At 39.0% G+C, this 14,855-nt stretch overlaps 1 protein-coding gene across 1 annotated transcript in view; it reads left to right on the top strand.

The window, feature by feature from the left end:
• The first annotated feature begins 225 nt into the window (after positions 1-225).
• The window catches only part of utp15 (UTP15 small subunit processome component), a 21,507-nt gene continuing 6,877 nt past the window's right edge, over positions 226-14,855 (top strand). Inside the window, exons 1-9 of the mRNA XM_061898213.1 lie at positions 226-391; positions 5,957-6,048; positions 6,306-6,398; positions 6,526-6,710; positions 7,083-7,261; positions 7,366-7,491; positions 14,164-14,299; positions 14,426-14,510; positions 14,593-14,748. Of these exons, the coding sequence (XP_061754197.1) occupies positions 5,959-6,048; positions 6,306-6,398; positions 6,526-6,710; positions 7,083-7,261; positions 7,366-7,491; positions 14,164-14,299; positions 14,426-14,510; positions 14,593-14,748 (1,050 nt within the window). The 5' untranslated portion in view covers positions 226-391; positions 5,957-5,958. The remainder of the gene's footprint in view (positions 392-5,956; positions 6,049-6,305; positions 6,399-6,525; positions 6,711-7,082; positions 7,262-7,365; positions 7,492-14,163; positions 14,300-14,425; positions 14,511-14,592; positions 14,749-14,855) is intronic.

The raw sequence follows: 14,855 nt of genomic DNA, 5'->3' as shown, positions 1-14,855 counted from the left end.
CGGGTATAATTTAATAAATCACACCGAAAGTGATATTTTGCTTCACCATTTTAACAGTTTTTGATTCGTACAATTCAAGATTGGCTTCAATGTACAGTCATGCACCCTGCATGTCATGAATATATTTTATTAATTATTAGTATGTACAAAAAAATGACAATGAGTTATACAATTTTTATTCAATAAAAAGGGGAACAATAATGTTACATTACTCTGAAACGGAAGTAGTCGTGTTATCCAAAATGGCGGCCCCTCGGAAGCTTGTGGCAACGTGATAACGCATTGAAATGCAAAACTCTTGCTTTTCTTGTAAAATCGACTCCGATATCACATACTTCTGAAGCTCCACGTTTAATTAGTGTATTCGCCGGCTGTGCCTTGGATTTTAAAGGTAAGACCCATCAGATGATGATTTAGTAAAACGTGCTAGCAGGTTAACGTGCAGGGCGCTACCTCAGCACGTTGGCTCACGTCTTGTAGTTTTGTTATAGTTTTAAACTCCATGTGTTGCTAAATTAAGATGTATGTCAATAGTGCAAGACGTGTACTTCTTTGTACGTAACTTTGCTAATGTAGGATGTGCTCATGCACGACTTTACTAAATACAGGGTTTATACGGGTGCTTACAATTCTCATTCAACCCTTTTTCGATTACGTTTGCACCTCCAAAACCCCCAAATTTAGACTCCAAACATCCCAGAACAAGCTAGTCCGGTTACTTTTAGACCTCCACCCCTGATCACACCTCACTCCAACCCACTTTAAGTGGGCTGGCTCAGGGTAGAGGACAGAGTAAAACAACTTGCAATGAGCCTAGTCTATAAAATCCGCTACACCTCCTTGATACCGAAGTACATGTCAAACTACTTCCTTAACGTAAATGACCGCCATAACCACAACACCAGGGGGAACTCCACAAACCACGTTAAACCCAGATTCTGATCTAACAAAGGTCTTAAAGGCCTACTGAAATGAGATTTTCTTATTTAAATGGGGATAGCAGGTCCATTCTATGTGTCATACTTGATCATTTCGCGATATTGCCATATTTTTGCTGAAAGGATTTAGTAGAGAATATCCAGGATAAAGTTTGCAACTTTTGGTCGCTAACAGAAAAGCCCTGCCTTTACCGGAAGTCGCAGACGATCACGTCACATGTTGATGGCTCCTCACATCTTCACATTGTTTCTAATGGGAGCCTCCAACAAAAACAGCAATTCGGACCGAAAAAACGACAATTTCCCCATTATTTGAGCGAGGATGAAAGATTCGTGTTTGAGGATATTGATAGTGATGGACTAGGAAAAAAAAAAAACTAGTAAAAAAAAAAACGCGATTGCATTGGGACGGATTCCAATGTTTTTAGACCCATTTACTAGGGGATAAGGGGAAATCCCTTATCTTTCTATTGTGTTGCTAGTGTTTTAGTGAGTTTAACAGTTTAACAGCAACTTTTTACCACAATTTTCTCACCGAAACCTGCTGGTTGACATTTGGTTGGGATCCATGTTCGCTGTGATCCATAGTAAAGTTTCACCTCTGTGAATTTTAAACAAGGAATCACCGTGTGTTTGTATGGCTAAAGGCTAAAGCTTCCCAACTCCATCTTTCTACTTTGACTTCTCCAATATTAATTGAACAAATTGCAAAGGATTCAGCAACACAGATCTCCAAAATACCGTGTAATTATGCCGTTGAAGCAGACGACTTTTAGCTGTGTGTGTGCGCAGCGCTCATATTTCCTAACAGCCCGTGACGTCAAGCGTACACGTCATCATTACGCGTAGTTTTCAAGAAAAAACTCACGGGAAATTTAAAATTGCAACTTAGTAAACTAATAAGGCCGTATTGGCATGTGTTGCAATGTTAATATTTCATCATTGATATATAAACTATCAGACTGCGTGGTGGGTAGGAGTGGGTTTCGGTAGGCCTTTAACGTAAATGACCGCCATAACCACAACACCAGGGGGAGCTCCACAAACCTCGTTAAACCCAGATTCCGATCTAACAAAGGTCTTAAAGGCCTACTGAAACCCACTACTACCGACCACGCAGTCTGATAGTTTATATATCAATGATGAAATATTAACATTGCAACACATGCCAATACGGCCTTTTTAGTTTACTAAATTGTAATTTTAAATTTCCCGGGAGTTTCTTGTTGAAAATGTCGCAGAATGATGACGTGTACGCGTGACGTCACGGACTGTAAGGAAATATTAGCGCTGCGCACACACACAGCTAAAAGTCGTCTGCTGTTTTAACCGCATAATTAAATAATAAATAATAAATGGGTTGTACTTGTATAGCGCTTTTCTACCTTCAAGGTACTCAAAGCGCTTTGACACTACTTCCACATTTACCCATTCACACACACATCGACACACTGATGGAGGGAGCTGCCATGCAAGGCGCCAACCAGCACCCATCAGGAGCAAGGGTGAAGTGTCTTGCTCAGGACACAACGGACGTGACGAGGTTGGTACTAGGTGGGAATTGAACCAGGGACGCTCGGGTTGCGCACGGCCACTCTCCCCACTGCGCCACGCCGTCCCTTACAGAGTATTTTGGACAGCTGTGTTGCTGAATCTTTTGCAATTTGTTCAATTAATCATGGGGAAGTCAAAGTAGAAAGATGGAGTTGGGAAGCTGTAGCCTTTAGCCACACAAACACACGGTGATTCCTTGTTTAAAATTCCCAGAGGTGAAGCTTTCCTATGGATCAGAGCGGTCAAGCGAAAATGGATCCCGACCAAATGTCAACCGGCAGTTTTCGGTGATAAAATTGTGGTAAAAAGTTGCCACTTGCCGGAGATCAGCTGAGCTTGTGCCGTCCATACAGCTGCCGTCGACTTCCATCAGACACTGGCCTCAAGACACCCGTGGACACACCCTTCCGACTATCAGGTACTATTAAACTCACTAAAGCACTAGCAATACAATAGAAAGATAAGGGATTTCCCAGAATTATCCTAGTAAATGTGTCTAAAAACATTTGAATCCGTCCCAATGCAATCGCTTTTTTTTTACCTGATTTTATTTTTATTTTATTTTTTTCTAGTCCGTCGCTATCAATATCCTCAAACACGAATCTTTCATCCTCGCTCAAATTAATGGGGAAATTGTTGTTTTCTCGGTCCGAATATCTCTTTTTGTTGGAGGCTCCCATTAAAAACAATGTGAGGATGTGAGCAGCCCTCAACGGGTGACGTCATCGTCTGCGACCCCCGGTAAGGGCAGGGCTTTTCTATTAGCGACCAAAAGTTGCAAACTTTATCTCTACTAAATCCTTTCAGCAAAAATATGTCAATATCGCGAAATGATCAAGTATGACACATTTGAATGGACCTGATATCCCCTTTTTAAATAAGAAAATCTAATTTCAGTAGGCCTTTATCTCATTCTCTTTCTATGCCACATCAATGTGGAATGCACTCCCAACTGGTGTAAAAGTAAATGCATCTCTAAATTCCTTCAAAACCGCTCTAAAACAACACCTCCAGGCAACTTCAACCCTTTACTAATACCCTCCTCCATTCACATCCCATCACCCCGGATTATAAATAACCTAATCTAATAATGAAGTGAAGTGAATTATATTTATATAGCGCTTTTCTCAAGTGACTCAAAGCGCTTTACATAGTGAAACCCAATATCTAAGTTACATTTGAAGCAGTGTGGGTGGCACTGCGAGCTGGTGGGTAAAGTGTCTTGCCCAAGGACACAACGGCAGTGACTAGGATGGCGGAAGCGAGAATCGAACCTGCAACCCTCAAGTTGCTGGCACGGCTGCTCTACCAACCGAGCTATGCCGCCCTAATGTATTTCTAATGTATTTACTTGCTCTTATGCTGTCTGAACTCACTATGTTCTCTGCTGGCTGTACATATCCTACCAAGTAAGACCTACACTGTTTCAATGTCCATTTCTCTGTTGATGCAATTGTTGATGACTGAAGTACTGATATCAACCAAAGCTCCTCATCCCACCCCCCGGATTGTAAATAATTCAATGTATATACTATGATGATTAACCTGTGTGATGACTGAATTATTATTATTATGTGGCTTCACGGTGGCAGAGGGTTTAGTGCGTCTGCCTCACAATACGAAGGTCCTGCAGTCCTGGGTTCAAATCCAGGCTCGGGATCTTTCTGTGTGGAGTTTGCATGTTCTCCCCGTGAATGCGTGTGTTCCTTTCCGGGTACTCCGGCTTCCTCCCACCTCCAAAGACATGCACCTGGGGATAGGTTGATTGGCAACACTAAATTGGCCCTAGTGTGTGAATGTGAGTGTGAATGTTGTCTGTCTATCTGTGTTGGCCCTGCGATAAGGTGGCGACTTGTCCAGGGTGTACCCCGCCTTCCGCCCGATTGTAGCTGTGATAGGCGCCAGCGCCCCCCGCGACCCTGAAAGGGAATAAGCGGTAGAAAATGGATGGATGGATGGATGTGGGCCCTACCGAGGATGTCGTTGTGGTTTGTGCAGCCCTTTGAGGCGCTTGTGATTCAGGGCTGTATAAATAAACATTGATGGATATTATGCCGATAGTATATATTTGTACCATGAATTGATTAACGTGGACCAACTTATCAACTTAAACAAGTTGATAAACTTATTCGGGTGTTACCATTTAGTGGTCAATTGTACGGAATATGTACTAAACTGTGCAATCCACTAATAGAAGTATCAATCAATCAATCAATCAATACTTGGATTTTAATGTTGTGTTTTCAAGGTTTGAATAATGGTTGAATATAGGGTGAAGTGCTTGCTTATTTCTCAGCAGTCTGACTCGGTAGGCTATTTATAAAATGGAAACAAATAAAATAATTTTCCTTAAAAATTAAAGCTTCATGCTGGATCTGTTTGCTTTCCACGAGGACTTACATTAAGTTGTTGTCATGTATTTACGACTCTGTGTCGTCCCCAAGAGGACAGTGGTGCATTGGTCCATCAAGCCGGGAGGTTGTCGTTTTAATGAACAGTGGATGGAAAATGACAAATTCAAACTTTGGATAAAACGTGGACCAAATCCACATGTAGCCTTCTGCAAAGTGTGTAAAAAGGAAATCCCACATGGTTCAATGTACAAACCCCATTTCCTTATGAGTTGGGAAATTGTGTTAGATGTAAATATAAACGGAATACAATGATTTGCAAATCATTTTCAACCCATATTCAATTGAATGCACTACAGACAAGATATTTGATTTTCAAACTCATAAACTTTTTTTTTTTTTTTTTTTTTTGCAAATAATAATTAATTTTGAATTTCATGGCTGCAACACGTGCCAAAGTAGTTGGGAAAGGGCATTTTCACCACTGTGTAACATCACATTTTCTTTTAACAACACGCAATAAACGTTTGGGAACTGAGGAAACTAATTGTTGAAGCTTTGAAAGTGGAATTCTTTCCCATTCTTGTTTTATGTAGAGCTTCAGTCGATCAACAGTCATCTAACACAATTTCCCAACTCATATGGAAACGGGGTTAGTATTTTTTGCTCCATTGTTTTGCCTGTCTACTTAACTTGTGTGAATCAATCCGAGCTGTTCAATGTCATTAAGTGCTGTAAGTAGGGAAAAAGAACAAGAAATTTGAAAAACAACACAAATGGAGACATGTTTGCAAAAGTCTACAGAAACACTGCTTCATTTTCTATGCCCCATTCAGTTAATAATTATTGCTGGTTCAATGTTAGGCTTAGCTTTTAGCAGATTTTCCAAATTTTTCCTACAGACAGCATTTGGTGACTTCAAACAACAAGGCTATGGATTGATTCACACTGGTTTCGCCTTTTAAAGGGTATTGGAAAAACTGGAAAATTGATATTGAAATTCCTAAAAAAGTATTTTAATCTGGCCATGGAAAAGGTGTACAAACCCTGTAAATGAATCTTGATATTGATCATGATCTTGCATCTCTCTGTCAACTCTATTGTGCTTTACAGAAATGGCTTCGTTTAAACCTACAAAAATTCCTGTCTATCCAAAACTTGGAGAAAAAGTCACACAGGATACACTGTATTGGAAAAACTACAAGGTGAGTGTCTCCAGGTCTGTTAAAATTTACAAAACGACTGCAATTCTTATACACCTTTGTAGTGTTTTATATTTGGTTTTCAGTTTTACCATGAATTGATTAACGTGGACCCCGACTTAAACAAGTTGAAAAACTTATTCGGGTGTTACCATTTAGTGGTCAATTGTACGGAATATGTACTGTACTGTGCAATCTACTAATAAAAGTATCAATCAATCAATCAATCAAAGTTGTGATCCTTTTCTTTTCTCCAATAGGCTCCAGTCCAGATAAAGGAATTTGGATCCGTCACTAATATTGACTACTCCCCTGTCGCCCCACATAACTTTGCTGTCACAGCATTCACACGGGTAAGCAGACCTGTACAGTATTTTTAAATGATCCTTGTACTGCAATATTTACTGTAGCATTTTTATTCTGTCATCACTGTTATGCTATGTGGGCTTGTTTTACATGTTTTTTTTTTTTTTAACACAGATCCACATTTATAGCCCGTTGTCTCAAGAACCAGTGAAGACATTCACAAGATTTAAGGACACCGCGTACTGTGGGAGATTCCGTTCAGATGGTCAGCTGCTTGTTGCAGGATGTGAAGACTCAGTTGTGAGGCTATTCGATGTCAGCGGCAGGGTACCCCTCAGGGTGTTCAGAGGACACACAAAGTAGGTATCTTGAAATTATAATCCCCATAAATGCCTCATGCTGTGGTGAGGTTTGTAACTGTTATAACACATCGATTGGTTCCCGCTGCGATAACACTGCCCTTGTTTAGTACTAACATTTCTCAAAGTTTGGCAGTTTTGTAATATTATCTCATTTTACTATTACAACTTATATTATGTCTATTATGTTTAGCGGGTTTTACTGTACGCAGAAAGCCAGTTGAATGATGAATTCTTGAGTGATCCATCGACTGAATTGAATGTTGATCTTAAGACTCTGACAACATTTACAATGTACAAGCTTTTCAAACTCTAGTAATGACTGTGTACCAATTGTGAGCTTTATCGCCATGTTCGTTTTAAAACTTTTAGAGCTGTACACGTGACTGACTTCACTGCAAACCAGTACGAGATCCTCACTGGATCTGACGACAACACCTGTCGGCTTTGGGACATCCCAAATGCGGTTGAGCTCAACAGCTACAAAGAACACACGGATTACGTTCGCTGTGGTGTCACAAGTAAACTCAGCAGAGATCTCTTCATTACAGGTGGGTATGGTGCTGTTACTGCTGCTATGTATACATTTTTTAGATAACTTGGAACAAGAGAAGTATTGTAAAAAAATAATACAACATATGTTTTCTACCCTTAGGCTCATACGATCACACTCTCAAATTGTTTGATGCCAGGGTGGAAAAGTCTGTAATGACTATGGACCACGGCCAGCCAGTAGAAAGTCTACTTCTTTACCCTTCTGAGGGACTCCTTGTCTCAGCAGGTATCTATCTCCAGAATATTTTATTAATTCAAAGATATTTAATGATGGTATTGTTTATTATCAGTAGACCTGAGCCGATATTCAATAGGTCAATTAAACGAATGATAAATGAAAATTAAGTCGGCAAGTTTTCTAGCGTCGATAAATCGCCATGTGCATGCATGTTTACGGACTTCAGGAGCATTCACGCTTTTCATTGGTTTCAGCAGTTGTGTGCTGCTAAAGAAGGGGATGAAGTCCTCTTGTCCTTAAGTGTCTTTTGACTCTTGTGCGGTGAGACAGGGCAGTTGGCCCGATAGCATCATACTAGGGCTGGGCGATATATAAGATATATCGCGGGTTTGTCCCCGTGCGATATAGAAAATGACTATCGTAATATTCGAGTATACGTCCTCACGCAGGACTTTTAGCTGCGGGCGTACACTTCAGGCTCTCCTCGCTCTTTCCTGTGTCTCCTTCTCGCAGACAAGCAGGCGCACATTCTTACATACGTCACAACCTGTCACGTCACACGTCACATACACGCCCTCGCAGAGCAGAGAGGTAGCGGCGTGGCTAACGTTAGCTGCATGAGAGAAAGATGGTGCGAATCTGGTAACAAATGAAGAAAGACTTAATTCCCAATAAAAACAGCAGGGTTTCCATCGTCTGGCGGTGGTTCGGCTTCAAGTGGGAATATGTCGAACAGACAACTGTAATTTGTCAAATGTGGGGGGGGGGCGTTGCTATAAAAAGTAGCATTACTGCTAATATGTAGAATCGTTTGTAAAGTTACTCGCTAAAGTATGAAGAGAATTTCATAACCTTAGTAACATACCACAGAGTGAAGGACTTAATACTATTTGATTTCCTATTATGCAGCTCATTTTTATTTGACACTTAATATTTCTCTGACAATCTTGCAATTTATGTTTTGGAAATACCTTGAATGTTTGTGCCATTGCTTAATAACTTTAATAAATACACTTTTGGTCAATTTACTTAGTTGTGATTTCCCTCTCTGCATGAAAGTTTAATAGTAGCATATATTAATGCAGTATGAAGAAGAATGTTTTAATGTATACACATAGAACCATCATACCACTGTGATTATATGCATCAAGTGTTCATTCAAGGCCAAGGCAAAATATCTTAATATATATCGTATATCGCGATATGGCCTAAAAATATCGCGATATTAAAAAAAAGGCAATATCGCCCAGCCCTACATCATACTTATATTATGTCTATTATGCTTAACAGGTGTCACTGCACACAGAAAGCCAGTTGAATGATGAAATCTTGAGTGATCCATCGACTGAATTGAATGTTGATCTTAAGATTCTGACAACATGACAAGCACATGTCAGGGTTTCCACTTAATGTTACTAAACACGGCGCACCACTGTGGCAAAATAATTTATACGATTTTTTAATGTATAGCTAAATTAGAGTACCGTATTCTTCAGATCAAAGAGTGCACCGGATTATAAGGCGCACTGCTGATGAGCGGGTCGATTCGGGTCTATTTTCATACAAAAGGTGCACCGGATTATAAAGCGCATTAAAGTAGTTATGATTTCATTTGAACTATCCATCCATCCATCCATTTTCTAAGGCTTGTCCCTTTCGAGGTTGCGGGAGTTGCTGGAGCCTATCTCAGCTGCATTATGATTTAATTAATTAATGTTATGATTTTTGTACTTGTAAAACACTTCCTTGTGGTCTATATAACATGTCATGATGGTTCTTTGGTCAAAATGTTGCATAGATTATATTTAACAGACCATCTTCAAACCACTTTCTGACCCTCTCCCCATGACGAACCGTTTTCTGGGCGGCCTTATTTACTGTACATGGCTCCACTTCAACCACATCTTCTCCTCGTCATCTTTGTGTAGCGTGTAAGGACGAGTTGAAGAAGGAATGTCAAAAGATGGCACAAACTGTTTTAATGACATTCAGACTTTGCTCAAATTAACAAAGGAGTAGTATCTCCTCATCCGTGGCTCACTAGTGCAACAACAACACCGGAAATGTGTTCCGTTAAAAAACCTTAGACCGAAACGCTCTAGAAATAACTAAAATACCATGGGTGATTTATGTAAACCCACAACGCTGGTAGTTTTTAGCGTTTTCATAGCGAGTCCACTGACAGATATAAGTTAGAACTGTACGCTACTTTGTATTAGAAATGGCAATAGAGAAGAATGACTGCCCCACAAGTAGATGGAGCATAAAGAAAAAGAAGCTCATTGACTATGGAGCGGACTTCAGTGATGGGTGTGTGCACATTTTCAGGACTTGTGCAGGTCCCAAATACACATCAGCAGTGGCCAATAAGTAAAAAGTATAATAATATGTATTATAATAAAACAATATTCGCAGAATATTGCAAAACAAAGCGCCAAATGTGTCCTAACAGGCACCATTTTAGGGTCCTTTTACACAGAGCATAATAAAACTCATATGTTGAAGCAATACTATACAGTGCGAGGATTAAAAATAGGTTGTGCAAAAATTCACAAAAAAAGTAGCACACGTGCGTAAACAGATTTTACCTTTTAAATATCGTTTTGCTCCCGAAATAAATCCATCCAAAATGTATAAAACTTGTGTAAAGTTTTCACCCATCTTGTATTACATATTTGGAATGAACTTTAATCATAACCAAATAGACAAGCGATTGACGCGGAGGTGTCACTTATCACTCAATCACACAGCATCATGAAGGAAATGCCAGGTTGGTGTTTCTGTCTAAATGTTGGTGTTTTTCTTGTAATAATGATTACCTATAAAAACACTATTGTTAAAGGTCAATTATATACATGTTACTGCTGACGTTTAAACATGTCCTCTTATACCAGGGCACTTTATTTCATATTTTGTTCATTTGTGTTTTTGTTGGCAGAAGAATTGAGCCTAGCTAAATGTTTTTTTAAGAAGATTGCAGATTATATTGAACTTTTCTTATATTATTTTCAAAGCTTTTTCCTTTTTCTTATCTCAAACCATCTCTTTAGTTGGGATCCTATTATGCAAAACCCACTTTTTTTTAATTGTCGGTACCTGTTCTTGTGTATTTCGGATCCCCATCAGTGCCGAAAATTTAAAACCAAGGCATAGTGGAGATACAGTATTTAGTTACATCTAGGGCTGCAACAACTAATCGATTAAATCGATGATCAAAATAGTTGGCGATTAATTTAGTCATCGATTTGTTGGATGTATGCAATGTGCATGCGCTCAGGCTCTTTTTTTTCTTTTTTCTTTTCCTCTTAAACCTTTATTTATAAACTGCAACATTTACAAATCAATAATCAAAATAAGTACAAAAACAGCGCCAGGGTGGCGCCGAGGCTACGTCTCATGAGGTGGCAGTAAGCCAGCCAATGATGTGTCATGTGCAGCTCACGTGACCACGCCGTCTCCTTTGGAAACATTCGAAAAATGACGGACGGAAACAGTACGGATAGTTCAATGGAGAAACATCTCGAGGTTATTGCTTCAATGCAGAAAAGTTTACGACCTAAGTCGTCAAAAGTGTCGGAACACTTTACTTTAAAGACTTCAAAGATGACATTTCCTGCAAAACGTGCAGCATGGACCTCACGTGGCACGGAATACTACATTGCTTCGGCAGCACCTGAAGAGGAGCCATGGATGAAGGGAAGAACTCACGGTAAGTAACTTTTTTAAGTCAATAGTCCGAGTATATTGATCCGTTGTGTCCGTCTTTGTGTGTTTTTAATCCTTTCTTAACGAGGAGATTTTTTAAGGCAGCGCAGCAGCAACTGTTGTGTATTAACTTTCAGAGTGTTAGGAACGTTTTGGATAGTGCGGCGACTTCATTTTCTGTGTTGTAATGAGCGGCAATAGGCCTTCTTAATTTCAGTTTTTTTGTGAGTAACGTTAACGTTATGTCTTTGTTGCAACGGGGGGCTAATAATGTGTCTCCGGCACATTTGAATCCATTTTGAGAGAGAAAACGCACGTATATACGTAACGGACAGAAATATCTCAGGTTGGTTTCATAATGGATCAATGCAGCCGGGCCCAATAAAGCTATATAAATCTATTTAGACTTGAGTGATGCTTTAGTATAACTAAACATTATGAAGGTGCTGGAATATTTCATGCTATTATTCACAGGCAGCCTAAAGTGAATCCTTTATTATTCAGAACAGAAACGTGTACTGATGAGTTACATTTCTGTGTTGTTATTGGTGTATTCTGCAACATTAATGTCCATTTATTTAATATAGCTGTTTTTTTAATATGGTGGCGTATTTGCCTTTTATGTCAGAAATGATTAATTAAATCAACTGGGTATGTATTGAGTTACATGTAAATGATGCTACTATGTACGTTCATAATATGTTTTTTCTCATTTCAGACAGAAACAAGCCAGCATTAGCGACTTGGTACAAAGGAAGGTGTGCACACCACAGCAAGCGGCTGCACTGACTGATGCTATCCTGAATATTTTGGTAACTGACATGAGGCCACAATCAATGGTGGAGGATGAAGGTTTTAGACAAATTTACGTCCTCAACCCTGGTTAGACTCTTCCCTCGAGGAACCATTTTACCAAACTGATGGAGAGAAAGTACGAGTGGAGATTCCATGCAGTGTAGACTGACATAAAAGCCACCCAGAGCAAAATTGCTCTCACTACTGATGTGTGGACAAGTGTAGCCACGGAAGCCTACCTTGGCAATACATGTTACTACATTGGAGACGAATGGAACATGAAGTCTATCTGCCTTACGACCATGCCACTAGAGTAAAGACATTCAGCATCCAACATTGCAGAATGGTTGGAATAGGTAATAGCCAGGTCTGAAATTCTCCTATGCAAAATGATTGCTATTGTGCATGACAATGGTGCACTTTATAAAAAATAAAAAAAAATGTTGTAACACTTGCCTTGTTTTATTTGGCAAGTCGAAAGGACATGGTGCCAGTATGCTGTTTTTCTAAATAAAGTATTGGAAATGATAGAAATGTATTTTGTCTCTTTTATCCGAATATTAACTGAAGTAATAATCGACAGATTAATCAATTATCAAATTAATCATTAGTTGCAGCCCTAGTTACATCAATGGATATTTCCATTTATGGGTTAGTTTATGGGCCTAACTATACAGGGATATGAGTTTTGATCCATATCGCCCAGCCCTACACACTCATGTTAGCGACAGTGCTAGCACAGTTAAGGGATGATCTCTGTGTTTGAGTGTTGCAGTAGGCCTTATGATGGCAATGTGTTTAGATTAGATTAGATAGTACTTTATATATTCCTTCAGGAAAATTAAAATTTTCAGCACAAATTTTATGTATGAGTGCACATGTGTATCTTGTTTGAGTGTTGATAATGAAACTGTGACATTTCAGACATTTCTTATTGCTCCCAAATGTTTTCTGTTCAACACATTTTTTTTGTGCTACTCATTTTTTTCATTTAGTAGCACCGTGCCATCTTAAAAGTATGCCAGCTGTTTCACTGTTATGCTAATGTTAGTATGTTAATGTTTTATGTTAGCATTTTTACCTAGTTTTGTATTTTTTAACCCAGCAAACATGTATTTTGTTACTTGCCACCATCTTAGAAGTATGTTTGATCTTCACCTGTGAGCGTATTAATGTCATTAGCAAGCTAAAGTTATTTTGAGACTTTTAGCTAATATTGTACATTGTAAATTTAATTTTCATAGATTTTGTTACTTGGCCCCATGTTACACGTATGCTAGCTGTTTTCCTGTTAGCATACTGAGTTTATCTGCCAGTATTTTGGCTAGACCGATACATTTACAGCTAAACTATATAGATTTTTACTATGTAACCCTTAAAGTTTGATAACACTCGTAACTATACCAACGTTTAATATTTCAAGATGCATACTACATTTCAGTACGGCTTTTGCTCTTCACGTCTCAAATATGTTTAACCTTTAATCTATTTCAACTTTCAGACCATTTCTACATTCCACTAGTATTTCAGTTTAGGGTCAGCTCTTCAACATTCTAACCATTTCAACATTCAATCTATTCTTACATTCATACTACTCTGTCAGCATTTCAGACCAACTTCAGCATTCACACACAATTTCTTCAGGAATTGCCTCATCTAGTTATTATTATATTAGATTTCAGCTCGCTCTGCCTTCAACATTTTTCATCCGATTCAAACCGTTCCAGCTTCAGACTATTCAACCTATTCAGGAATCGTGGGCTTTCAAAGATACATTTCAAGAATTCCCAGTTTTCCAGGACATTTCTTCCATTAAAAAATAATTGGCCATTCCACCATTTCCACATTTTTCAACCGATTCAAACCATTCCAGATTCAACAAATTCCACTTAGCCTGGAAATTAAAACTATTATTTTTCCACGTTAAAAAAAATTGCAGGAATTCCCGGTTTTCCAAACCCTGTTTTCACCCTTTTTTCTGTCGACTATTCCTTCTATATTTTACAACATACTTACAAAACATTCCTCTTAATCAGGACAATTAACAGTTGGTTTCTGAAATGAAAAAATGCTATTTTTTTCCGAAATTCCAGGAATTCCCCTGCCGCCGACATATGCTCACACGCACACAAAAAAACTGCTTTTGACCATCTTGAAATTTCTCCAGGTGCATTTATGTAAATGGCACATTTAAAAATGCTGATTATTTGCTTTCCTCAGGGGGGCGCTATGTCAAAGTGTGGGATCTTCTTAAAGGTGGTCAGCCTCTGGTGTCATTGCGAAACCATCACAAAACTGTCACCTGTGTGTGTCTGAGCAGCAGTGGCCAAAGGCTACTGTCAGCCTCTTTGGACAGGTATGTATACAGTTAGTTGTGCCCAACACTCAATGATACTACACTATGTTCCTAAAAAGCCTGTGTTGATCCAACATCATTAGACATTTTTAGGAGCCCTCTGATCTAATATATTTTTCTATTCAGGCACGTGAAGGTTTATAACACCAGCAACTACAAAGTGGTGCACAACTTTGACTATGCTACCTCCATCCTCAGTCTGGCTTTGGCTGTAAGGAAATAAAAAAAAAGTCATATCTCTCTTTGCTCTTTTTGGCTTACCGTGACCATAAATTATTTTTTTTATTTTTCAGCCAGAGGATGAGACTATTGTTGTGGGTATGACCAGCGGTATTCTGAGCATCAAACATAGAAAAAACCCTGAAGAGTTAAATAAGGTTTCAAGTCAACAGAGGCGGCGACCATCATACCGTGTGTTTGTGAAAGGAAAGAACTATGCTCCTAAACAAGTAAGGAAGCCAAAAGCAGTTTGTTACTTAAACGGGACCTATGATGATTGTAATCTACATTAAGATGATGAAAAGGAATCACATCGTAAATTTCAGGCAGCAGCCTC

This window comes from Nerophis ophidion, linkage group LG01 (genome assembly GCF_033978795.1).
Source record: "Nerophis ophidion isolate RoL-2023_Sa linkage group LG01, RoL_Noph_v1.0, whole genome shotgun sequence".
Lineage (NCBI taxonomy): Eukaryota > Metazoa > Chordata > Actinopteri > Syngnathiformes > Syngnathidae > Nerophis > Nerophis ophidion.
The sequence above is the reverse complement of the archived record's forward strand: the minus strand, read 5'-3'. Positions and strand labels throughout refer to the sequence as shown.